Source organism: Leptonychotes weddellii, chromosome 8, assembly GCF_054177405.1.
Source record: "Leptonychotes weddellii isolate Sample4059 chromosome 8, ASM5417740v2, whole genome shotgun sequence".
In the NCBI taxonomy this organism is placed as follows: domain Eukaryota; kingdom Metazoa; phylum Chordata; class Mammalia; order Carnivora; family Phocidae; genus Leptonychotes; species Leptonychotes weddellii.
The window spans coordinates 107,339,261-107,367,004 of record NC_138376.1 but is presented as its reverse complement, the minus strand read 5'-3'; the positions used below and the strand labels follow the sequence as shown (position 1 = coordinate 107,367,004).

The 27,744-nt window shown below is 38.5% G+C and overlaps 1 protein-coding gene across 1 annotated transcript in view; it reads left to right on the top strand.

The window, feature by feature from the left end:
• The first annotated feature begins 10,500 nt into the window (after positions 1-10,500).
• The window catches only part of TXLNB (taxilin beta), a 46,028-nt gene continuing 28,784 nt past the window's right edge, over positions 10,501-27,744 (top strand). The window contains exons 1-4 of the mRNA XM_081829377.1: positions 10,501-10,625; positions 12,889-13,332; positions 21,701-21,792; positions 26,211-26,381. Coding sequence (XP_081685503.1) covers positions 12,903-13,332; positions 21,701-21,792; positions 26,211-26,381 — 693 coding nt within the window. The 5' untranslated portion in view covers positions 10,501-10,625; positions 12,889-12,902. The remainder of the gene's footprint in view (positions 10,626-12,888; positions 13,333-21,700; positions 21,793-26,210; positions 26,382-27,744) is intronic.

The following is a 27,744-nucleotide window of genomic DNA, read 5'->3' as shown; positions in this document are numbered from 1 at the left end:
CACTAAGATTTACTGAGCAATTGAAAGTATAAATTCATTTATCTAAGTGCATGCTGGGCAAATTGATTCTTCTTACTCCTTTTTAATTTCCAGTAATTTCTATTTCACACATTTAATTAAATTTTAGCTCTCCTAAATTTTGCCTTTCCCTGGATACTCTTTAAATGTATCCTACTCTTTTTCCTGAGCCACAAGCGCATCCTTATATATACCATGCACCATTTCCTCATTTCCTTAGCAACCTAACATATTGTGGAATGTTTTATTTGCATTTGATGGACCCAACTGATTCTCCCCGTTCCACTTCCCTCCAGGGCCAGGTCAGTTGAAAGTGTTTAATTTTCTGTAGGGAGATCAAGGAAAGACTTTGTGTGCAAATAACATGACCTGTAAACTCGGGCTTTTGAGGTTTAGACAAAATCTCTCCTTTGACCTATGATCAAAAATTCATGTATTTTGAATATATCATCTGATAAATTTTCATTTATCAAAAATACATATGTCTTTAATTACAGATGACATCAGTATAGAACTCAAGTTTCTCAGGAGCCTTCGAGTAAATAAAAGTATCCATTACTTAATATGTTATGAATTCAAGCTTCCAAAAATGACTTTAGGATATCAGAAAAAAAGCAGAATGTATCAAAATAAGACAGTTCGATAGAAATATTATGTACATTTACCTAAAATAATTGTATAATTTCACTTGTTTTTATGCAGGAGTCTAACCTTGTGTCACTTAACCTTACACAGAAAAACAAAATCACATTAAATTTTCCAGTTTCATTAATACAATATAGGTATGATTACACTTCAAAGTTTAACAGGTTTTTAATACAGAATTACTGAATTTGGGAATAAGTAGTATAGAAAACCCACCAGATTATTTTTGTTGTTGTTGCTGTTATTCAACCTTTATCTTTCTAGAACTGGAGTTTTTGCTATTAGGACAGATTTTAAATGGCCACTTTTTTCCCCCTCTCAAAACTTGACTCAGGCCCAAGCTTCCTATCTCTTCCTTGGCCTTATTTTTTCTTATTAGCACAAAGTCAAATGTCTCTTTTTGAGCTTAAATCTATGATATAAAAAATATTCATTTAAAGCAGCTTAATTCATGTAATATTTAACATCTACATACATTTATGTTGTCATCCTATTTTTTTTAGCTAAATACATATAACTCCATTCGAACAAAATATTCAAATACAAATTCTTCATACCAATAAAGCTTTTGACCAATAAAGCTTCATCATTTCAATTAAGTGTATGTTTTTTTAAATTGTTGGCTTGTTGGGACACCTGGGTGGCTCGGTCGGTTAAGCGGTTAATCGTCTGCCTTCGGCTCAGGTCATGATCTCAGGGTCCTGGGATGGAGCCCTGTGTCCTAGCAGGGAGCCTGCTTCTCCCTCTGCCTTTCCCTCTGCCTTTCCCCCGACTCATGCTCTCTCTCTCTCAAATAAATAAAATCTTTTAAAAAAAAAATTGTTGGCTTGTTGTTGCCTCCCCCGCCCAAAGATTTTCATTCTTTAGATTCTAAGATCACTGGATTTTAAATTTTGAATTTTGAAAAGCTATGTCAGTAGCCTGTTTTGCTTTGTGTTCAGGCAGTGTTTGACCACGTTCAAGCATTGATTTCTGTGAACAGATTTCTTTGCTGAGGGCCCTTTGTCCCACTCACTGTGGGACTCCACAGGACAGTACTTCTTTTGGTGAGGACCCAAACCCATTCGTGTTAGGCTGTCCTCTTCTAATTTATGGGGAAGTAGTGATCGTGTCTCAGGAGCTTCTTCTTATTTCTAGACAATATATAGAAGGCTTCCCGGCATCCCTAGAGGAGGGATATATGGTCGCTTGTGGGATGTCCTAGGAAGGTAGATGCAGGGCAAAGAACAACAGTGGAGATTGCAGAGGTTGACCTGGGCACTGCCATCCCCAACAGCCAGGTATCACTACTTTTTAATAATAGTTGACATTTTTCCCTACAAAGTGCTAAAAGATACTATCTTTTGCCCTCGGGGGCACTATGCAGATACCCAAGATGATTCCCTTGCATTTGTCCTTCATGTTTTTATTTATTTGTTAATTTATTTCTTTTTATCTTTATTTTTTTTAAGTAGGCTCCACACCCAATGCAGGGCTTGAATTCACAACCCTGAGATCAAGACCTGAGATCGAGAGTCCAGCGCTCAACTGACTGAGCCACTCAGGCGCCCCCCTTCACCTTTTTAATACTTTTGCAAAACTCTCTTGGGTACTTATGAGAAAGGCAAGTAGGAATTTGTCCTTCCCAGATACCATGATTCCATCTGGCCACAGTCCAGGTTGAACCTAGGACCACCATGACACACTAAGCTGGGGGGACCCTTTATTTTGTTTCATTGATGACCCCTGGAGTTAAACAACTAGCCAGCTCTGACAGGATCCAACTACAGCTTAGCACCATTACGGATTAATTCAATTCCAAATGGATACAGAATGGGATCCACTAAATGGTTTAAAGATGAATAGGAGACGTAAGTTGCTTCCTCCCCAGTCCTTGAAATTGAACTAAGGAGCATAAATGGTCATTTACACATAAAAGACTATTAAGAGCTAGAAAGGCTCTTAAAGATTAGATAGGCAGATAGACAAACTCAGTTAATGGTCTGTCTCCAAAACAACAAAGCCTAGGCATCCCACACCACAAAAGGGATATAAGGAGGAGACATAATAAGGAGGATAAAGTAGGGTCAGTGGTCTAAGCATTTGCTCACTCAGTCCTATCCTGCTGACCACCTCTGCCATTCTCAGGGTCTGTGTTGGTCTAGATCCTATCAAAACCACATCAAATTATTTTGGAGGAAAAGGCCACGTACTTAGAATTTAAAAATAGGTCCAGACTCTCTGATAAGAACTACATTGCAAGAAGGAAAGAGAAGAGAACCCACCAGCTTGTAACTAGGTGACCACCACACCCCTGTTTTTTAACACATCAAAATGACAGGCTTTTCTTAAACATGAGGTCAACCTTAGACCCTTTCTGAGAATTGCTCTGTGATCAGCAGGGGAAAAGGGGCCTCATGACACTCAGGTAGGGGAAAGAAGAACTCATGACCCTCACGGAGGAGAATCAAAAGAACCTTTGATACTAAACAGAGAAAAGAAAAATGAACCTTGTAGTCATTAGTTACCAAACCTCAAAAAAGGGTCTTTGAAAGAGAAGCCTTTGTCAAACTTTTGAAAAAAGGCACAATTGCTTAGGGTAAAACACCATGGATCTATCATTTTGGAAGACTTTATTCCTTTCTTTAACACTTGACAAGTAGTGCTGACTTATTAGGAAGGGCTGATTTTTTTTCATCAAAATGTCATCTACTAATGGCAGGTCAGGGTAGCTCTGGACAAAACCCCTGAGTCCAAGGAAGATGGTAAGATGATCTGTGAGGTCCCTTCCCTTGTCAAGATTCTACAGATGCCACAGTGGTCATCAAATCCCAGAACAAGAAGGAATGAGAAGAGGGGAAGTGTTGGGAGAGGGGGATATACCTGACAGGGAGTTGCAGTCCAAAACCATGGGTGGCTTAGCAACCTCAAAGTTGGGATCATCAGCAATTGGCATTTTCAATCTGCATGATTTCCTTCTTGTAGCCATTAATTTTGTGACTATAGTTCTTTCAAATGGGATGTATATCCCAAGTTTTCTGTGGGGAACATGAGCCAGAGGAAGTGGGACATCAAAAGTTATGATGCCCCTGGAGTTCAGGAGCTTCTGTCCCCAGAGTTATGTTATGAATATTCAAATGTCAGCAGGATTTTCCCACTGGTCTGCAGCAATAAGCAGACCCTTACCCAAGGAACATCCTGGAACTTAGCTGGGCAAATCGCTGATGACACAGGTTTTAGACAGGACTAAGGGGAAAACCTGTCTCCATGCTTCAACTATGTGGCCTTCAAGCCCCCTTGTAGGCACTCAGAGGCTGAAATGGTAAAGCCTGTTTCAGGAGAATGTCATTGCTGCAGCCCTTGGCAGCCATTAAAATTCAGCTCTACCCTCAGTGGACACATTCTAAATGAACAAGGCAACACACAGACCAGTGCTCCCGGATCTCTACTACATTCAGCAATGCAGTAAGGAGGGACTTTTCAAAGATGAGAGATCCAATATTATACAATGTGACAGACTTTATTCTGATCTTCCTTGGACAAAATACTGACACAAGCCAAATCTCCTTCGTGCAGTGCATGCAGCAAAATCTTGTTAATTCAGATTAAATAGAGAATTGGTGTAAAGAAGCTTACTCTAAAATGTATCTGCATTATTTATAAGAAGAAATTCATGATTAAATTATTATCATGAAAAAAAATTTAAGTGTAATCAAATAAGGCCACTTCAGAAGTGGAGCTCTTTCCAAGCACAAGTGTAGCACTCAGTATTTATGCAAATTTCAAATGATTTATTTTATTCACAAAAGCTAGTTCATATTGCCCTTTCTAGAGACAATCCTTGTTTGGTTAATTCTTGCTTACAAGTAATAAAACCGAAGTCTTTTCATAGGATGTGAATCATAGTTTTCACTTCTGGAGACCAACTGTACGCAAGTACAAATTAAAGAAGCATCACCATAAAAATTGGACATTGTAATTTGCTGCACAGGTTTTTATATTTAGACTAATTAAAATAATTTCTGCTTGGCCACAATCCTACATTTTCCCCTTTTCCAGAAACACAGAGGTGTTGTCTGATGAGTAGGAACATAATGTACAAAGATTTGCTCCTCACCCCAAACCAATCTAACCCAGGTCAAGTACATACCATGACCAAGATAAACACAATAGATTCTCACATTTAACCTTGCTTCTAGACAGCAACAAGTTCAAAATGCTATTGGTGTAGAAAATATTAATTTCCATTTCACAGGCTTCACTTCAACACATCATTATTGGAATTAGTTAACATAGATTGTGTGTTCATTATATACACCACATTTACTATATTAGTCTCATAACAGCCATATAAAATAGATAGTCCCATTTTACAGAGAAGGAACTTGAAGCTGAATAAGTTAAAATATAGTCTAAGGGGGTGCCTGGCTGGCTCAGTCAGAAGAGCATTCAACTCTTGATCTCAGGGTTGTGAGTTCAAGCCCCCCATTGGGCATGGAGCCTACTTAAAATAAATAAATAAAATAAAATAGTCTAAGCAAAAGACAGATCTGGAATTCATATGCAAGCTGCCTGATTTTCAGACTTATAATCTTAATTATTATATGATTTCTGTTTCCCTTAAATCCACAGTAAAAAAGTATAGAATTAACCAACTCATATTTGATAAAGGTCTTAAGTGAGTCATTTAATCTAATTCTCCCCCACTCCAAGCAGAAATTTCTTCTTCAGTATCTCTAAAAGAAAGAACAACCAAGGCTTTATGAGATATTTCTGGTACTGAAGCTTCTGATTTGGGCTGATAGTTCATTTCATTGTTGGACCACTGTGCTGGTTAAACAGATCTTCCTGACTCCAAGATGGCATTGTAAAAATCTTTCTGACCTCTTTTTCTTCTAAAATTCTACAGCAAACAAGAACAAGAAATAGAAACTTATAACCTCAATGAAACCAGAAAATATGGATTTGTAAACCCCAAACCATAATGAATGAGGACTAGAATAAAAGACATAATGGTAAATAATCTAACAGAAAAAGGATGCTTGACAGAAATGGGTTAGTGAGCTGAGGGAAAGGCAGCAGGAAAGTTAGAAGCAACATAATTTTCCTGGCAGACTTTGAAAAGACTAAAGAATTTGAGGTTAATACTCAGCAAATAGAGGTACTATCAAAAGTAGTAGTAGGGCTGGGTTTATTTTAGTTTTGGGTTTTTAATTAAGGGAATGAACAGTCAAACCCAATGGTCCCCAATCCCACCTCACAAAGTAAAGTAACTTCTCTCCACCCTTTCAGGATACCTAAGGATTGTTCTCTGGGGAAGCTCCACCAGAAAGACTCTGCATTCAGGGATATGAGGCTCCGAGGAAGAAGAAGGTGAGTAACAATGATAAGGGGGAAGGAAGTTAAAGCCATACGTCTCTAGATTTAAAAACCCATTAAGCATCCAACACAATAAATGAAAAAAGATGGACATCAAATTTTATCATTGTGAAACTTCAGAATATAAGGGATAAAGAGAAGATTCTAAAGGTTCCACAAAGGGAAAAAAAAGAAAAAAGGATCATACAAGGGATCAAAAATAAAAATGACTTTCCACTTTAAAGAAAAAAAAATGGAAACCTAAAAGACAAGGGAATAATGCCTTTAAAAATTCCATAGATATGTAAAAACAGTTTTATCAAAAAAAGTTTTTCTACATTTTGTAAAAAAGTTTACATCTAGCCAAGCAATCAAGTAAGTATTAGGGTAGCAAAAAAGGCATTTGACACATACAAAGTCCCCCATAAATGCCTTCTCAGAAAGCCAGCATACAATATGTTTCACTAAATGAGGAAGTACACCAAGAAAGAGGAAGAATGGGAATCAGAAAACAAAAGAGAGATAAAGGGATTTCCAAGGATGACATTAGGGGAAGTGCTAGGACCACAGCTGTGCAGCAGGCCAAGAAGGTCACCAAACCAGACTGTAGCAGGAAGTCAAGTCTCTGGGGATGTTTGTATATGGGGGTGTTATCTCCAAGAAGATACTAGAATGTATAAATTATATGAGAGATTTTACCTTGAGGAAAATTGCATAGCAAGGCATTTTACAGAACTTTTGTGCAGTTTGGGAAAACAGAGTACTCTCGATACTAAACGAATGAAAAGCGAAGGTAGTCATTAACTCCAGGAAAAACAAAAAGTTACAAAAGAATAGAATTATATACAATCCCAGTGCTTTACCCAATTTAGCAGTGAACATTTTTTCAATAATGAAAATATAGAATATTAATTAAAAATGAGTTATATTTTATGAAGAAAATGAGGCAAAGGGGGATATAACTAAAATCTTTATTATTATGGGAAGACAATAGGTAATGTCAAAAACTGATGAGTTGACAGGCAGCAAGCTAGGCATTATTTATAAATGAAACAATAAATCACAGAAGAAATATCTGGATTGGTTTAATATTACCGCCCCTTGGGAACATGACAAGGTTGGAGGAACAGGGTGGAGAGGGGGACAAGGGATTATTGTTTCTTGTGATAAACTTTTTAGTACTGATATTAGAAATTAGGCTTCCTATTTTCTTATAACATTTGCATAAAAATCAAAATGTTATTTTCCCAAAAACTTCCTTATAATAGCTCAAAACTTTATTTTTTTTTTAAGATTTCATTTATTTATTTGACAGAGAGAGAGAGAGAGAGATCGCGAGAGCAGGAACACAAGCAGGGGGAGTGGGAGAGGGAGAAGCAGGCTTCCCGCTGAGCAGGGAGCCTGATGTGGGACTCGATCCCAAGACCCTGGGATCATGACCTGAGCCAAAGGCAGACACTTAACGACTGAGCCACGCAGGTGCCCGCTCAAAGCTTTATTTTATAAAATCACTGAGTTCTGGGGTACCTGGTGGCTCAGTCAGTTAAGTGTCAGACTCTTGATTTTTGGCTCAGGTTATGATCTCAGGATTGTGAGATCAAGCCCTGTGTCAGGCTCTGTGCTCAGCAGGGAGCCTGCTTGAGATTCTCTCTCTCTCTCTCCCCTCTCCCTCTGCCCCCGCCCCTGCTCACCCCCCCCTTTCTCTCACAAAAATAAATAAATAAATCTTAAATAAATAAATAAATAAAATACTATTATTATTAATTATTAATTATTAAATTATTAATTTGTTCTCTTTACAAAGAACTGTTCCCAGTTCTTTGGGCCTCTACCAGGCTAGAGATGGATTCTAGAGAGCTACAAGTTTGTGTGTTTGTATTCATTTTAATAATAATTGAAAATGTATAAGCCTACCCTAGATCACCTGGATAACTGTCATTTGGTGCCATCACTATCATGTGTATATCTATCAACTTAGCCCAAAGTACCACTACTTTTTTTTTAAGTTTTTATTTCAATTCCAGTTAGTTAACTTATAGTGTAACATTAGTTTCAGGTGTATAATATTGTCATTCATCACTTCCATACAACACCCTTGCTCATCACAAGCACACTCCTTAATCCCCATCACTTAGTTAACCCATCCCCCCACCCACCTCCCCTCTGGTAACCATCAGTTTGGTTTCTACAATTAAGAGTCTGTTTCTTTGTTTGCCTCTCTTTTTCTTTCTTTTTTTTCTCCCCCTTTGTTCATGTGTTTTGTTTTATAAATTCCACATATGAGTGAAATCATATGGTTTTTGTCTTTCTCTGACTGACTTATTTCACTTAGCATAATAATCTCTAGCTCCATTCATGTCATTGCAAATAGTAAGATTTCATTTCTTTTTTATGGCTGAGTAATAGTCCATTCTTTTCTACTTTTTTCTCAGATCTAGGGTTAGGATTAGGGTTAGGGTTATGGCCAGGGTGAGGGTATGCAAGTAGTATTATTTTAATAATTGCAAGAAAGTAAGAAAGAGCTATAAATTATACATTAGTATCAAAGGAAGTCCAGTTGAAATTATGGCCTATAATGTGAATGAAACTTATGTAATCATTTGGACGGACCAAGTGTTGAAGAAATCGAATCATTTCATAAGGTACACTCTAGAAGAGTGTCATAAACTCAGTAGGACCAGCAGGCAGTACCATATTCATGTTGCAAGTAGCAGTTTGGGTTCAGCAAAATATTATCTGTCACATAAAAGTAATGTTCATTTGAATTTTACTTACTCATTTTGTAGGGTTTTTAAAATAATATATACTTAAAATTTCTATCATATAATAACTATAAGCAGCAGAAGTTTATATCTATTTTTACATTAGTACATATTGGTAAAAATGATAATATAATAACTTATTTCAATCATGGTAAGTTCTTTTTTTTTCGTTTAAATTAATTTCAACACTAAATTAAATTTGAGAAGAATTGACTTACTTTTTGTATTCACTGAGAGATCTAACTACACCAGTTTAATGCAGTCCAGTATGCCACCCATTTGTGGCCCTCACCAAGGACATATTAATTTAGAAAGAAGTACTTTTTCTCTCACCCATTTTAATTTACCAACTTTATCATCAAATGATGCAGCAACAGCCTATTGTTGAGAACACTTATCTATATATAACTTATGCCTCCCCTGAACTCAGAGAAAGGCATGAGAAAATGTTTGGGGGCAGAATATTTTAGTTTTCCTTTACTACTGTAGCAATTTACCATGAATCTAATAGCTTTAAAACAACACAAATTTATTATTTTACAGTTTTGGAGGTAAGAACTCCACAATGAGTTTCACTGAGCTAAAATCAGTTGTCAGCAGAATTGCATTCATTTCCCAAATCCCTTGGTTTGTGGCCCCACATCACTCTGACCTCTTTTGGAGTCCTTTTCTGACTCTGACCCTCCTGCTTCCCTCTTTTATTTTTAAGGACCCTTGTGATTACACAGGGCCCACCCAGATAGTTCTGGATAATCCCCCCATCTCAAGATCCTTAATTTAATCAAATATGTAAAATCTCAACGTCTCTTTCATCTTGTAAAGTAACGTATTATCAGTTCCTGGGATTAGGATGTGGACATCTTTCTGGTGGCACTATTCTGCATAGCACAATGGGTATCATTATGCCCAGCCAGTCCCAAGAGCAGGAACTCTGATGGAGAAACCTGCCTTGGAAAAGTGTGGGAACATGTTTTCTAGAAAAAGAAGGAAAAGGGCATGGATGTAAGGTAAGAGAAAGGGGCATTTTGTGGTGAATGAAGAGAAGATTCTTTTTCTGAGGAGGATTAAGGAGCAAGTTGAAGACGTAAGAAGGGTGGAAAAACTTGGAAAAGCAGTTGGTGGAAAAGGCTCCAACTCAGAAAGAAAAAGTGACTGCCTCCCCAAGGGCTTATCTGAGATGTGAAGTTGGTGACATGCTTAAGATGTGGGATCTGAGGCCAATTATGCCAATTACCATGTCTGTGAAGATGCCACCAAACTCAGCACCAAGACAGCCACCTCCATTTGTATTTCAAATTTTACAAACAAACCAATGACATCAGAATTCAAGTAGTTCTCCCACCTCCTTTTTGTTATGCCGTTGGATTTTCCCCCCATGATTCCTATGAGAAATCGGACGCTAATTAGACTAGCATAAGAAGGGGAAAAAAGATGAATCATGGACCACACTGGAAACAAACTAAGGAATAAGAAAATATGATCTCTGCCCAAAAGAATAACGGTGAAAAATTGTGTTAACAGAGGGGCTTATAGAGAGAGTTTAAATTTTTTAAAGGATAAAACATGGAGAGTCTGATATCTATCAGCTGTTTCTCTTTCCCCAGACATTTGCCCCGGAGACAGCTACTGAAACTTGGGTGTATTTCTCTCTTGCTGTGTTATACACTGTTCCTTTTCCTCCCCACCCCCTCCCTGCTCTCCTGCCGCGTGTGTGTGTGTGTGTGTGTGTGTGTGTGTGTGTGTGTGGTTTCTCTCTCCCTTGAAAGAACACAGCTGCCTGTCTCCTGTTGTCGCCGCTCCTCTGACTAGCTTTTTGCAGCCTCTTGCCTCTCCTTCTCTTTCTGCTTAGCTCCTTGTCTTCTGGTAAGTGCGACAAACACTCCCCCAAGCCCTGTGAGAAGGTGTAGGATGCGGTTTGTGGGGTTTGAAACTTGCAACTTTGAGATTGCTGCTGAACTGTGGAAGAACTTTCCATTGTTTTATTTATAATTGAAATGTGTTACTCAGGAAGGGATGTGTGTGATAATCTGCTGGGTTCCCCATACAAGTGAAAAATTCTCAGAGGAGCAAAAAAAAAAAAAAAGGCAATAAAGTGTATTAAGAAGATAAAATTTAGAAATAATTTCTTGCTGTCAATTCATACAGAAAGGAACAACTTAAAAGTAGTGGAGTTCTTTGACTTTTTTTCCCCTCTTGTTGATTTATCTTGAGGCTATTTTTAGGAATTGAGTTGTGTTGTGGTTTGCAATGACTCAGTTATTCTGTTTTAAAGTAAATGTGGGCTTTGAGTTTAAAGGATATCCATGGAATTAATATTAAAAACATCAATGGCTGTGGCCTCTGAGGAATGAAGAATAAATCAAATACAACCCAACTTTTGTGTTTAGACTAACCATACTAAAACTCCTGTGAAAAGTCAGTTTTAAATTCATTGCTTTGAATTTGGGGTTTAACTTTAGATTTTATTCCTTCCTCAGAAGGATCCCTAACACTTTAAAACCCACATATGTATTTAAGCCAGTACATGTTTACTGCTTTTAGTTCTGATTTTAAAAGGATTCTCTTCCCTTGATTTTTGAAGAAGTGCTAAATGTCATGGCTCCTTTTAGAAGAGCTTAAAATAACTTCTGGCTGGACAGCAGGTGCCATGTATCTTTCTCAGAGTTTCGGGGAGGCGTATGTTATATATAGATGAGTGTGCCCAAAAAGTAGGGGTCAGGATAAAGAAATGCCAGTGATGAAAACAATAAGGCTGTTTACTGCATCATTTGATAATAAAGTCGGTGCGTTAAAGTGGGTAAGAGAAAAGAAGTACTTCCTTCGAACTGAATGAGTACTTGATGAGGGCCATCAGTGGGCAGCACTGGCTGTAGGCTGACTTTTCCGTTCTTACTGTGGTCCAAGCACTTGACATCCCCTGCCATGAGAACAAGAGAAAGAAGCTGTGCAGTGCATGGAACAGTATGTTTTTGTTTTTCCTCTTGGGCCACCACAACAGCAAAATTTGTGCATTATGAGAACCCCATCATATTTTTATGCTGTTAATTAGCAGCATTGCCATTAGATACCATTGACAAATAAAATGCACCATCGCTTAAAAGCCTAAGTCAACTCTATTGCAACCCAAGAAATGGAGATAGCCAGAAATCCTGGTATTCTTTGACTGAGCTTGTACTTCAGCCCCTATTTCCAAAGAGGTCATATTATATGTGGATTGTTTCCCAAGTTCATTCCCTTCCTATTCATTAAACATTGCTATTTCTTAAAAATTACAGTTATCCTAGAGCTTCTTGACTGAGAAAAAAAGGGTTGTAATCTGTTTTTTTTTTTTTCCTAAAAGAAAGTCAGTTTTTATATTGGAACAAAAAAGTATTATTGAAATTCAAGAAATTATTTTTATGACCATCACCATGGTTCCAAACTAGTTTGTTGGTTAATTTGTACCTTCCTCCATTCTCCGTTTTATTCCAAAAATGAAGCTAGTTTGAAACTCAGAAAATGTATCTTGCTGATGTATAAATTATGTGTTGCTCATCTGAGAAAAGGAAAATACCTGAAAAGCAAGAAAGTATTTCCTGTCTGTAGTATAATAATTCATTTGTATCAATGTACTCATATTTATCAAATCTTCACTTATGAATTAGAATAGAGTTTAGGACTGCTGTTGTTATGAGTGATTTTAGTAAGTTCAGTTGCTCTCGTATTAAATGTTTTCACTTAGAAAAAAAATAACGGCACTTTAAACATTTTAAATATAGACATCTATGTACTTCCAATGACCATAAATCTACATAGAATAATGTAAGAGAATGGTAACACAAGTTGGCTTAAGCAATATGACAAATATAACACGAAAAACAATATCTTGAATTACTCCATTAATGTCAATCATAGGAATTTCTACTGGAATTTAAAGACCAAAACCAAAAATACGCTAATATTATGACTCGCTTTGGAAAAATGGCTTTCCTCTGTTTCTACCTAATTAATTGAAATATCGATGGTTTGTGAAAATACATTCATTCTATGTTAGAAACTGTAATTAGTAGGTGCCCTTTTGGGGATATCCTTACATTTTACATATAACTGGGTTAACTATATAAAATTTGACTATGCTTACCACTAGATACTACTCCCAGTATGGAGACGAATCACTCTGTACAGTTGTCAGGAGAACCCCAGTCAACACCTCCAGGGGAAAGTTCATCATTACCCAATCAAAATGGCTTGGAGAAGCAAGATGACAAGGATTCCTCAACCCCACTTCAAGCACCAGAGGGGAAGACAGGTGTGCAGTCTGAACAGGGAGCTCATGATATCTCTGAGGAGTTGAATCGACAATTAGAAGACATAATTAATACCTATGGGTCTGCTACTGAAAAAGAGGGTCCCACCAAGACAAGGGAGCAGCCTGAGAACATAGAACCACCCGACAATGGGGATGGGGACTGTGATGAGGCCACTGAAGAGACAGAGAGAGAACCCATGGCTTCTGGAGAGCCAACCACAGCCAAAGAGCCTGTCAGCAATAAAGAGCAAAAGTTGGAAAAGAAAATCCTAAAAGGATTAGGCAAGTAGTTATGTTCTAATGCATGCCTTTTCTTTGATGATTCCTAAAAAGGGGCACTTGCTCCCACCTTTACTAAAAGCCACATCTCACTTTTGGATTACTGTAATAGCTTCCTTCAGGGTCTCCCCACACTTTCCTTGTTATACTTGTGTTTAGCCACTTCCCTTCAAAAGAGAGAAAGTGAACTTTTCAACATGTTACTCACTTACCCTGTCTCCCCAATGGTTTCCCACTGCTCTTAGGACAAAGACTAAAATTCTTAACATGGTCTTTCAGGCCCTAATGGTCTAACCCACACCAGTGTCTCTAGCTTTATCTCCTATCACTCTACCCCACAATATCTCCTTCCTGAACTCCCTATCCCTATCACCACCACTACGACCACTGCCTAATTGCTCATCATTCTGATCTTCTCTACCCGTTTTTTGAACACAGCATACTCCATCCCCCACAAAGCCCACATACATCCTATTTTCTCTACCTAGAAATCCTTAAAGTTCAGCCCTTTGGGCACTTAACATTCAGCTTACAATTCAAATGGCATTTTCTTAGCCCAACCCTAGATAAGGTCTTCTTGTTTTCTTGTTTCTGTGGTACCGTGTATCTTTCTTTCTTTGCATTTAGCAGCTTTTGAGACTGTACATTTACTTTTTGTGATTATTTGGTTAATGCATGTCTTCTTTTAGCTCTTTCAGATCAAGAACAGGCACTGTGTGTGTATTCAGACATCACTGGATGCCTAGTGTCTAAGATAGTGGATGACACCTGCTAGGTGCTCAATAAATATTTGTTATAAGGACGAATGAACAAGGGAATGAAAGGAAAATTACTTAAAGCAAAGCTAGTGGAATCTGGATTTAAGCAAAATATAAATATAGAGACGGTTTTTTTTTTTAAGATTTTATTTATTTGACAAAGAGACAGAGAGAGGAAACATAAGCAAGGAGAGTGGGAGAGTGGGAGAGGGAGAAGAAGAAGAGGGATCAGGACCTGAGCCAAAGGCAGACGCTTAACGACTGAGCCACGCAGGTGCCCCTAGAGATGGTTTGTATATAAAATGATTGTCAATTAGATCACTGAGTAGTATGTTCTATTACTACATAAAATATTTTTTATTTCACAAAACTTTAAAAATGTATCAATTATAGAATGTCAAAAATTGCACAAAATAATTTTACTCTCATTAGTTTATTGATTCAGCAAATATTTATTAATGCCTCAACTTTATGAGGTACTGTGCTAGGTACATAAAGATAAATAAGTCAGCAAGGCCCTTTGGTTAAGTAGCTCTAAATATGGAGAGAAAAACAGATATGTAATCTAACTGTTATATAGGATAAGTGCTAAGAACAGGCATGGGAAAATTGTTAGGAGACCATGAGGGATTCTACACCAAAAATGGCTGTTAAAGAAGGATGAGAGAGTTAATTTTTTAGCTACTAGTGAAAGCATGTTACTGTACATAGGAGAGCCCCTCTGCCTGTCTTCCTTGGTGAATTTCACTGTGACACTCAGTACAAATACCACTTCCTATATGGTACATTCCCAGACATGCCCAGCTAGAGTTAGCATCACCTTCCTTACCTCTCCAACAAATTTTCTGCATCAATCATTTGTTTATACACCTGCCTCCCAAGGGAGGTGGGAATCTATCAGGGACAGCTATAATGTCTTATTCATTTCTGTAAGATAGTGTGGCAAAGTGAAAGATCATGGGCACTGGAGTCAGAACTGTGTTCAGATTCCAATAACAAGCTATCTATAAATCCCAAAATACGTCTCTGATGGCATGGGATATCACTATGGTACTTAAAACCCATTGCGGGCAATGCTTTGAAGAAGGGCTAGAAGACACATTTAAATAGGACACATGATTCACCCAACATAAAGAATAAAATAACCCAAATAATACTTTAAATATATCTACCAAGTTGGGCGCCTGGGTGGCTCAGTTGGTTAAGCGACTGCCTTTGGCTCAGGTCATGATCCTGGAGTCCCGGGATCGAGTCCCGCATCGGGCTCCCTGCTCAGCAGGGAGTCTGCTCCCTCTGACCCTCTGCCCTCTCATGCTCTCTCTCATTCTCTCTGTCTCAAATAAATAAATAAAATCTTTAAAATAAATAAATAAATAAATAAATAAATAAATAAATAAATAAATAAATAAATATATCTACCAAGTTGCAAAGTGCAAGACTGGAATCACTCAAGTGTTTTGGATCTTTGGGAAAGAGAATAAAGTTGCTCTGTGTTCAAAAGCTGTTTTTCCTTATCTATCCAAGACATCTCAGAAATGTCCCTTTGTATTAGTCATTGTTAAACTTCCCATAAGACAGTACATAATCACAGCATGGAGGTTTATGATTTCAAGTGTTCCTAACCCAGAAAGTTCTTTTGCTTTATCACTCTACAACTATTTATACAGAGGAATGTGTATGTGTTGTATTGGGATATGAAAAAATTAGGGGTAAAATTAAAGATGACCAATTATGGTTTCTTCTCTGTCTTCCATGAGTTATTTCAAAATCTATAGTAATCATCTAATTACCAAATAATCAAAATAATTGTAGAGACAGAAAACATTCCACAACTCTAATTCTGCCACTATCTCCAAGTTACCAGATTTCAACTGAATGTTTGATCAGAACCAATGACTGTGAAGCCGGGTGCCCACTAGTATCCACCCTAACTACATGTATGTGAATGCTGACCCTTCCATGCCATTCCTCCAAACACCATCAGCATATTCCTCTAAGCACTATAATGTTTCAGCTACATTATGGGACTTAAACATTTTTAGGCTAATCTAAATATGCAACCACCATTTTAAACATGATTTCAGCTTCAACAAGACAGTACTTGCAGCTGTCTGCAAGTAGCTTTAGCACTTAACTGTGCATTAGAATCAAATACAGAATTTATGAAAAATGCTGTTCCTGAGTACAGAAATTCAGAATTGGGAGGATTGGAGTGGAGCCAAAGTACCAAGGGTGGTTCTGATACAGATAGATTGTGGAAGCAATGATTTTGTTGTTTCAGAAAGTTCTTCCTCCATCCTTTTGAAGAAAAAGTGAAGTGCTGGCTGTGGTCTTCTTTAGAATCTATTTGGACCTTTTATAGAATTTTAGTAAATCATTTGACCAGTACCTGAAAATATATCCTTAGATTTTGCTTAGGTACTTGATCAAAGACAAGTCTTTCATTATTGCATGTTTATCAGATAATATCTGCTTTATTGGTATTTTTGAGATGTTGAAATGTTCTGGCTCTCTAACCCAAAATTTTCCATAGTATATACTTTGGGATATTTGAGATTTCAGACAAAGTTAAAGTTCCCTTACTGCCAGAATTCTCTGACCTTTAATATATACCATGAAAATCTGCAGTAGAGACGGGCATAGTTTACAACATTTCCTGGACTTACTGGACCAAAGACACCCTTCTTTCATAGAACACCTTTGATTATTTGGGAAATGTCTCTACAACTCAAGTACCCAGGACTTGTTTTTCCTTTAGAGACTGCATATCCTCCCACAATCGACACACTATACACCAGAGCAGTTGGAGGAGCATTTTTAAATCTCTTTAGTTGATAGAGTCACTTTCCCCTTGGCATCTGAATTGAAAGAAACAAAAACAGATTCCCCAATAGACAGCACCCTGACACATCCTGTCAACATCTAAAGTAACCCCCTTACCTCCCCCACCCCATCCTCCAGACTCACAAATGTCTTATTAATCACTTCTCTGCCAACAGTACGTGGGCTGCACGAGCACCCCATAGTAATAAGCACAGAACAATGATAAAATATAATATACATACTGACATTCAGGTTGATAACTGATTGAGTAGGAAATCAGAGGTTTGAAGCATAAGCCTGGGAGGAAAACAAAGCTGATCCACAGGTCCAGTCTGAGTTCAGAATACATCTAGTCAGCCCACTAATTTTATAGACAGGGAAATTGAAGCTTAAGAGAGTTTAAGAGTCTACAAAAAAGGTTACTCAACTAGTTGATGCGATTGTGAGATTAGTCATAAAGAAAGCAAGGGGGCAGAACTGAAGTCACTAATATTGCAGGATTGAAGAGACATACAAACTAACCGGTATATTGGTTAAGGAGCATTTACCATAGCTCAGTTAATGGTTTGTCTTTAGTTACAGGTGACTTTCAGTTGTACCTTTCAGAGGACCTTGACTAGGACAGTGGATTCTGAAATGTCTTTAGAAAGCCATTTACTTACTCTTCCTTAGAATGGGCACTTTCCCAGATGATTTGTTTCTCCATTTTAGCTTGATTGCTAGTTTCACTGTGAAAGGGGGATAAACTGTTGCCTGGATACAAATGCTAAATTTTTGGAAGAGATGGTAGGAGACCAGAAGAATTCAGGGAAAAGAGGAATCAACAGAGACTGCAAGGTTCATGAGTAGAGTCACAGGGAAGCTAGATTTTAGGCCATGTCCTAAACAGAGAGAGAGGTTTAAAAATACGTCAAATGGGAGAGAAAACTATAACTTGAGCAAAATGATTAGCACTCTCTTCTGATCAGAATTAAGAATAGATGTATTCATTTCCTACCGTTCTTCCTGGTATTTTTCTTTTTCACTAAGGTTTTGCTTTATTTTGTTTTCTCTGGAATAATCTCCTCATCATTAGACTCTTGAAGGTTTTTTTTTTTCCTTTTAAGAAAGTTTTCTTTATAGTTATAGCCAAGAAATTGCTAATAGTTCAAACATATCATCAACTGACCTAATAAGAAGCCCAGGTCCTCTCCCCAACTGAGTGAGAGGCCAAAGTTCCAAGTACATATACCAAGGTGACTAAAACACAGAAGATATAAAATGTTGGTCAAATAAAAACAATACAGAGTAGGCAGTATTTTCAAAACTGATAAGCCATTAAAACCAAGCAAAACAAACAAAAACCAGACTGTGAGAGGTGACAATGAGGGATAAGAGAATCTTGATAAATTTTAAAAGTCTGTTGTTTTTTTTTCCTCAAAACATATTGGGAAGACAAAGATACCATCCAAACATTGTTAGTTTTATTGTTGTCTAAATCAAGCTAAAAATGGTTAAAATTATTCCAGTCATGGAATCAACAAATCCTAAATGCTAAACTCAGAACCCATTTAGTCAACTTAATAATTTTATAGACAGGGAAATTTAGGCCCAGAGAGTTGAAGACTCTATAAAAAAGTCAACTCAATTAGTCAGGGACATAGTCTGTTCTAGAACCCAGGGTCTAGTCCTTATCCTTAGTCCAGTGTGAATTTAACTACACTGTCCTTTTTATCAACAAACACAAATCTTATTTCTCTCAAAAGATACCTATAGATACGCAGGAATTATTTGTATCATAGTCACTATTTTTAAATTGTGTTAGAAAACAAAATTAACATTGAAATATGAATCTGGGTCTAACATTTGAAACAGAACATTCACAATCTTTTCCAGCTTTAAGTTTCTGCCATAACACATGGAAATCAGGAAGGGGAAAGAGAGGCACACTGGTGTGTCCAAGACCAAATTTTAGCCCCAAATTTCTAGAAGATAATTTTGGAAGAGAAAAAGCCAGGTTTTAGACACTCATCAAATCTGCATAAACTTAGTATAAACAGTTATCACTATGCTAAAAGTTTAAGAAAAATCCCAGTCCTCATTTATATAGCTGATTTCATTATCTCAATTTAAATGTTTTAATTTCTTTGATGTAAAAATCATTCCTTTGTATTACAATACTCCCTCAGTCTACAACTGTGCCATTGGCCACAGCCATGTGTGACATGGCTGTTCTTGTTGCTCAGGTGGTCCTACCTCCTTGTAGACTTACTACTAACTGACTATTTTGTGGAGGGATGGCCATATGCCCTTCATGTGCCTTCTCCAGCTTTAATGGGGACTTCAGGTCTGTCCCTTGCTTTCTTTATGACTAATCTCACAATCACACTGCTTTGGAATGACACATTGGGGAAAAGGCAGGTCATTCCCTCCCAATAAAATGTCCCTAAAAAAAGTCAGTTTGTCTCTTCTGTCTGACACTATCACCAAATGACCCCATTTCTGTAGAACTGTAATTACAGCCTTTATTAGAAGATGAGCAATCTCTGTCTATTCCTCTTCTCCTCCATAATCCCACACAGCATTCTAGTCCAGCAAACCAATGGAAGTTTAAAAATTAAGCTCCCTGATGTCACAAATTTATTCATTCTGTACATGCTTATCTCCAATTTCCTGGGTTTTTGTGTTGTTGTTGTTGAAGGGCAAAATCATTTTTGAAGGATAAATTGATGCTTCTGAATGTTGACCTTCTACACAAAATAACGGGGCATGAGAGCAGAAAGATACCTCAGTGAGTGTGCCCCAAACAAAACAGAACAAAATGAAACCCTCTTCTCACAGTTAAAGAAAATAAAAAAGAAAGAAGGTACTTCGTGTGGAGGGAAAAAGAGACCCATTGGACTCACCCAAATGTTTCTATCTCCCCGCAATGAGACACATAATGGTTTTATGTGACCATACCCCTACTGAGAGGTATCCTGAGCATATACTCAGAGGCACAGGTGAGAGTAAGACCTGTCTGTCCTCCAGTCAATCACAGAGTTGTCTTCAGGACAGTGTTCATTTAATTTACATGCTACTAGTGGGCACAGGTTGGCTTTGCTTTGTTCCACTATTACTGACATTTACTGAGAACTTGCCGTGGACCAAACGTGATCTGGCTCCTGGGCCAAATCTGATCCACAACGATCTCTTTCTTCTAATAGACGACACTCACTTGGGACAACAGTCTTCATGTGGGACCCTTTCCCAGACTGAAGACAAGGGTGAAGGGATGTCACATCCTTCCCTGTTGCTCGAGAAATAGCTCTGAGCGCAGGCACAGGAGAGGTGGGGCAGCACGATAAGCCACAGGCCACAATTGGAGAGCTGGCGGGCACTTCTCACACCCACCTTCTCCCCGTCGTAGGCCGTGTCTCTAATCCGAACTGACTCACTGGGCAGAGATGGACAAAACCAGCTGTTAGGAATGAGGTCATGTTTTTTAAGAAAAAGTTTCCTTTTCTTTCTCTGGGTTTCCTGGCATCCAAATTCCACATGGGAATGAAGTGATTTAGAGCCAGTAGACAAACCTTGGATCCAAGCCTTGGCTCTGCCAGTACGAATTATGTAACTTTGGCCTTCACTGGGCCTTAGATTTTTAATCTATAAAATTAACCAGTTGTCTGGATGCTCTTTAAAGTCCTTCTAGACCTAAAATTCTTTGATGGCATTGGAGTTACCAGATTTAGCAAATAAAAATACAGGATGCCAAGGGGAATTTGAACTTCAGTAAACAATGCAAAAATTTTTTTAGTATAAGCATGTCCCATGTCGTATATTTCATATGGTAAGCCTAATTCCGTGATTTATCTGCCTCCCCAGGATAAAAGCAAATATTCTGGCAAAAAGGAAATGCCTGTTCTTGGGGAAAGGTTGTCAAAGTTGTTAATATTCTTACATAGATTTACATCAGGAAACGTGGCCTCTACTGTGTGGCTTGACCTTCCTATTCTAATTAGACAGAGTGGCTGTCACTCTGTTCCACCTTGATCAGACTCTTTGAAAAGATATCATCAGTGGTACATGCAGGCCCCAGGGTCCCTCTCGTCCCCACCAACACTCAGCCCAATGGCTACTTGAAAACAAGATTTCCAGGCCCACAAAAAGGCAAACGGGGAGGCTGAGCTGAAGAAGACAAAAGGAAGAACAATGAGGAAAGAGAAGAATCTGAGATTCACTATCAAATAATCATGAACAGATGAGTCTTAAAATGTAGCATAAACTCCAAGTGAGGTCAGAAAAGGAGACTGCCAACAAAGATTAAGGCCTGGGTGAGAAGAAGGAAGGGCCAGGAAGGCTGAACCCATTGTCACAGAGATACAAAAAGGCCTGTGGGGAAGGCCCTCTGTGTCTTGGCTTGGTTTTCCTTCTATGTTGATTTTATTCTCTGCTAGGTAGGAAATATGAGCAGAACATTCCCACCCAAACTTCATGGAATGCATTCATGCACAGAAACAAGACAGTTGGTTCCCCCCAAAAAGAGAAAAAAGGTACTAAAAGAACAAAACCAAAACCCAAAAATGGCAAACTAAACTGTCAAATTTCTGTGCTTTGGGCTGGAATTCTAGAACCGCATGCGTCAATGTTGGCAGTTTGGTGGGCATCAGAAGTTTTGATTGGCTGCTCTGCTTCTTTTCTTTTAAATTAATCAATGCGGGGAAGGAGTGATATATAAAGTCAGCATTTTTTATTCTTTTGACTATTTTCAAAAGATTTAAAACATTTTTCTAAATGTCTTTATGGTTTTTGTTTTTGTTTTTTTTTTTAAGGAAAAGAAGCCAACCTGCTAATGCAAAATCTGAACAAGTTGCAAACACCTGAAGAAAAACTTGATTTTTTATTCAAGAAGTATGCTGAATTGGTAAGATCTCTGATTAGCTTTTTGTGTCCGAAAGATTCAGGCTCTGGTTAGAGCTGAGAAAAGGCCATTCGTTTTTCATGTACCTCATTAGAGACGATAGCTGGTTACTTCACACAAGCCAAAGCGAGAATCCATAAAAGCAGAATTTTTTGAAAGGAAAAAGAAACAGAAAAACTGAGGAAAAACAGCACAACAAAGAAAGAGGATAGAGTTGGAGTCTATTCTGCCTTCAGTTATATGTGTAATTTGGGGACTGGAAGAGAGAATTAGAGATCATTGAAAATTGTGGATATTTTAAAGTTCTTCTTAGGTTTGTAATAAAACAGAAATATACTCGACCTAAAGGCAAACTTTCATTCAGTTCTTATGCCTAGGTGTTTTGAGGGGCCCCCTCAGGAAGGCAGTTGGATGAGTTTATCCTACCCTCAGCTTGTGACACCTTCTCATTTGGTCTTGAAAACTCTATTTGTTCATTCATTCATTCATTCATTCAACCATTCCTTTGTTCTCTTTGATCTACATTCTTCTCCCCACCCTCCACTGTGGTGGTGTTTGATGTGGATTGCTTTGTGCCTAGTTCTAGGTCCTCGCCAGGCAGGATCCCTCTGGATAAGGCCAGTGGGAGGCAGGGAAGCCACTCAGAGACATCAGAGAATCACTGCCTCCCACCAGTACTCCCACAATGGGTCAGCTGGGAAAAAGAGGAGGGTTCAGTGAGGCCAGCCTCTCTGCTACAGGAGTGCCATCTGAGGTCTGGGCCACTACTCCCCGGGGTGTGCGACCCGCTGCTGGGATGTGACACCCTCTGATGTGAGGCTAGCCAACGTGCTTCTCCTTCCCATCTTCTTCCTTTTTTTTTTTTTTCAGATTTTATTTATTTATTTGTCAGAGAGAGAAACACAAGCAGGGGAAGCGGCATACAGAGGGAGAAGCAGGCTGAGCAGGGAGCCGGATGCAGGACTCGATCCCAGGACCCTGGGATCATGACCTGAGCCGAAGGCAGACTAAGCCACCCAGGCGTCCCTCTGCTTGCTTTCTTTAAAAAATATGTTTTCACTCACTTATTTCTTTTGGACAAGCAGTGACAGGAGTATGACACTAAGTTCACACAGCAAAACGCTTCCTCCAGGCGGCGGGTTGAAGGCAGATTTACGTTGCCGCTAACGAAGTTTCATTCAGAGCCTCTCACTGGCATGGGCCCCTCTGAGGCCCTGGACGCAATTCTCTTTTCTTAATTTTGGGGTTTTTTGTGGGTTTTGTTTTTAAAAGAGGGCCTCCAAAACTGAACGAGCTTCAGGTGCACAAACCCCTCATCTTATCCCTACTGATGGAGTTTAACAAGTGACTTGTTTTCTTTCTTTTTCTCTCTAACTCTCGTCCTGTGGTCCCCGTTCGTCCCTTTCTTCCTGTCACGTTGCCGCATCTTCTTGGGCTGAACTGTCCTGCAATGGACCCGGAGGGACTCTAAAACCCTGAGTCACTGGCTGGTTGTTTAACTCTGCCAATACTTTTTAATTGTTTTTTAATCACATAAACCCCACATCACAATGATATGAGAAATGCTGCAGACACAAGCAAACACATCTCTAATCCCATAACCTAAAACACAAACTTTAATTTATCCGTCTTCACTCCCATTCATTCTGCTATATATGCAGAGATACTTTTTATAACAATTACTTCCATAAGGTACATATATAATTTGGTATCCAGTTCTGTTGGCTCATACGACAGACATTTGCCCATGTAGTTTAGAGTCTTTATAATTATATTTTGTAATAGTTATGTCATTTTCCAGGAAGTGGCCATTATCTCCTGGGTCTCTAATATGGGGACATTAGATTCTGTCCACTGTTTGCTTTACCAAATACTGCTGCACTGAACATCGTCATGCATTAGATCTGTTCCTTCTCCTTCATTTTATGATCTATGATCCCAATCCAAAATTGGGATTACTGAATCAAACAGTATGAATGCCTTTTGTTTGTTTAGGGGTTTTTTTAAATGGTCATAGCACTTTCTAAAAGAATGGTAGAAATTTATAAAGCGAGTATCAGTGTATCAACTTGTTTTCATCGTAGCTTGCTTAACATCAGCTATTAACCGTCCGTGAGCAATTTCAACGCCATAAAACAAGTAGGTTTCAAAAATATTTTTCCCAAAAGTAAGGCCCCCATTCTCACTGACATGTCCATCCTTGTTCTCTTCGGTATTTTCCACATTGTTATCCCTTCGATTTACCTCCTTCCACCAAAGCCATTCATGTTTCGCTTCTAGTGCCATGCTCCATACTTGGCTGGACTGGGCAGCATTCCAGCCTCGTCCGGAAAGCCATGTGGGGTTCTGCAGCCCACAGCAGCAAACCAGAAAAGCATCACCTCTCCCGTCTGTCTGAGATTTTCTTCCTGGGCCACAGCTGTTCACCCTAGGAAATCCCTCCACCTACTCAACCTCCCAGTCAGGAGTCACCTGACAGAGGTTATCTTTCCAGAGAGCCTACTCAACTCAAGCCTTACTTACTATACTTTGGCATTTATATCATGTCCTATAATAAACTTTAAAACCCAAAAGATCATTCTATAAAAAATGAATAGGAGAAAATTGGCTAAAAACCCATTACATTTCCTTTTCAGAAAGGAAAAATTATGAATAATTTCAATCTTTTGCCTGGGGACTAAAACCTATTTCATTGCTCACTGATTTGGACATTAATATAGAAGGTGTCCGACGTGTAAGTATTACCATAGAATAAATCATCAAATTCAAAGCTGTGAATCAAACTGCCACTCTAGCTAACTCACCCTTGCAGATTCTGAATCCTGTAATATTACCTACTATTGTTTTCATTAACAAATAAGGATACATTTATTAATAAAGATACCACATGACCTGGAAGAAATAGTTTTTCTAAGTTTCCTCAGTTTTAATGTAGTTACAACAAATCACTAATACTATTCTGATTTAGTAATTGGCATTAATTTTACTTTTTTAACTTAATAATAAAAAAGAGAGAGCAAGAAAAAGAGCAGATAAAAATCCAATATGCCTGTCACAATAGTATAGAAGTACCATGGTGTCTAAGTGCATCGTTAAATCACTAAGCCAGGAAGTATCTGACTGAAGTTGACTCAGTTGCAATATGTTTGTTTTCGTTCATTAAGAAACCATATATGTATTCACAAGCCTGAAGTATTTGAATAAAATTAGCCATGCTCTTAAAAAAATTGTCAGAAAGTTAAGGGCTTTTATTTAGAGCAAAGCAAGATAGACCTAGCTAAATGTGAAACGTATATGACTTTGCAGTAAAACTAGAACATTACATCGTTGATAAGCAAGCAACTTCCAACTTATGAAACACATGTAGAGTATCTTCCTCCTGGCACTCAGGTAGATCCACATGGGACAATGTTCCCTCATCAGGGCCAATAGTCGATGTATGTCTGGAGATATTATGGATGTTACGATTGTGGGAGGTGATCCTGGCATCCAGTAGGTCAGGGACCTACATCCAGTAGGTAGGTTAAACAGCCTATGATGCCCAAGATAGCCCCCCACAGCAAGAAATTATGTGGCCCAATATTCTAAGTGCTAAGGTTGAGAAACCCTGACATATGATTTAATCTTCAAAAGATAAAGTCTAAATCATAATGGCAATAACAATAATAACAATATCTAAATTTCAGAAAAAGATAATAGATCATTCAAAATCCAAATATACTCTCTCTTAATGATTTATTGGCCATAAGCATGGAGGCTGGGGGTGGTCGGAGGGCAGGGCATGTTACGGATACTTGCCATTCACACTGCTGAATTGTGCAGCAGCTACCTCTGAAGCTCTGGTGGAAAATCACCAATGGTAGGTAGTCAAGAGGTCCTTTCTCTCTTCTCTCCCTGTTTCACAAACCACAAACTTCATCCTCCATTTACCAGGAGGTTGTTTTATGCTTTCCTAATTTTAAAAGAATAGTTGCTATAAGATTGTTTTGAGAAAGAATTGTGAGCACAAAATATACACCAAGCAGACACACCGTTGACCCTTGCACCAATGCAAGGCATTATCGTGAATTCTGACAGCCTACAGATTCCAAGACATGCCCTTCTCTATTGACCAGTATCACTAGAGAGATTCAAGAGAAAGAAAATGATTTCTAGACTACCAAAAAGAAGATCAGAGTAAGACAGGATCATTATAATGATAAGGAAAAACCTATAAATGATATGCTCTAAAAGCCATATCTACAAGAATCGCAAAGTCCTATTTGTGAAGTTTATTTGATTGCAGAGGGGCGGTGACAATAGCAAAAAATGATTCCAACAACCACAGAGTGATCTTTAGGTATTTCCTCTTTTGCTGCTTTTCTAGCAACTCAAAAGCAATTCCTGCCATTTTCTTTTATGTTTGCACCTCTCGTGTCTAGCTGGACGAACATCGCACTGAGCAAAAGAAGTTAAAGCTCTTACAAAAGAAACAGGTACAAATCCAAAAAGAAAAGGACCAGTTACAAAGTGAACACAGCAGAGCTGTCCTTGCTCGAAGCAAACTGGAGAGTCTATGCCGAGAGTTGCAGAGACACAACAAGACACTGAAGGTATGTATCACCACCACTCTGAATAACACACTTTCTGGCATGCTGCATAGACACAGGCTTCTGCCACTCATGGAAAGAGCGTGAGTTTCTGACCTCCAGTAAATTATTTTAATTCCCCAAGCCTGTTTCCTCATCCCTAAAATGGGGATTACACCAACTTCACCATGTGGCCAGGGAGAAATTAAATGAGGTCATATATGTAGAGTGCTCCATGGTACCTGACACAGAGCAGGCTCCCAATAAATTGTGTGCCATCCCCCTTGCTTTTTTATTACCTTGAGTTTGTTTTCTTTTTCAAGATAAGACTCAGTTCTACTCTTTAAAATACGAATTTGTAAAAATTCAACAGTTTTTGTATTATAATGAAATCTGCAGGACACGAGAAAAATGGACACAAAGCTAACAGCAAGATTGAGAACCAAAATGTCAATAGTCAGCCGAAAAAGAAGCTGCTTGAAAAAACACTGAAGCTCTTCAGACTTAATCATTCAATCTAAAAATAATAGACTGATCACTCCATTCAGTCTGCATGGGTTTCATTAATTACAGCATAAGCCTATAGCAGTATGCCTAATTTGATTACACACAGACACTAGCTCCATTCAATGAAGCAAGATGCAGGCTCTCCAAGAGAATACTGCAGGCGTCCACAATCCCCTTTCCAGCTGAAGATCTTAAAGCTTTTGACAAACAATAATTAATTAGACACCAATATTTCTGTGAGATAGTTATTATTACATATGTTTAAAAGGAGATCCTTTAAGAAGCAGAGAGATTAAGATCACTGCTGAGTTTGCACAACAGACTTGGGAAGAAAGCTGGAAGAGAATCATGGCTCTTCATATTCCGGACTGGTTTCAGATATCAGGGAAATGGAAGGCCAGCGGGATGAACTATAACTCTCAGATCACAAGTTGTAGGAGAAGGGCTTCTGGCATGTCTTCCATCATTGCACTAGCGACAATCAGAAATGCCGGTTAAATGGGGGCCTGGGGATGGGAGCAGTATTCACAACTCGACATACATACTCAAGTAAACAGCACTGTGTGTTTCCATAAGTAGTGATATATTGTAAGGAGATAAAAACTAAATCCGATATAGTGGAAAGATTATCAACAAAGATGTTTAAAGAATGGGATGGAACGCCTGGGTGGCTCAGTCAGTTAATTCTGAATTTTGGCTCAGGTGGTGATCTCAGGGTCATGAGATCCAGCCCTGTGTGAGGCTGCAGGCTGGGCATGAAGCCTACTTAAGATTCTCTCTCTCGGGGCGCCTGGGTGGCTCAGTTGTTAAGCGTCTGCCTTCGGGTCAGGTCACGATCCCAGGGTCCTGGGATCGAGCCCTGCATCGGGCTCCCTGCTCG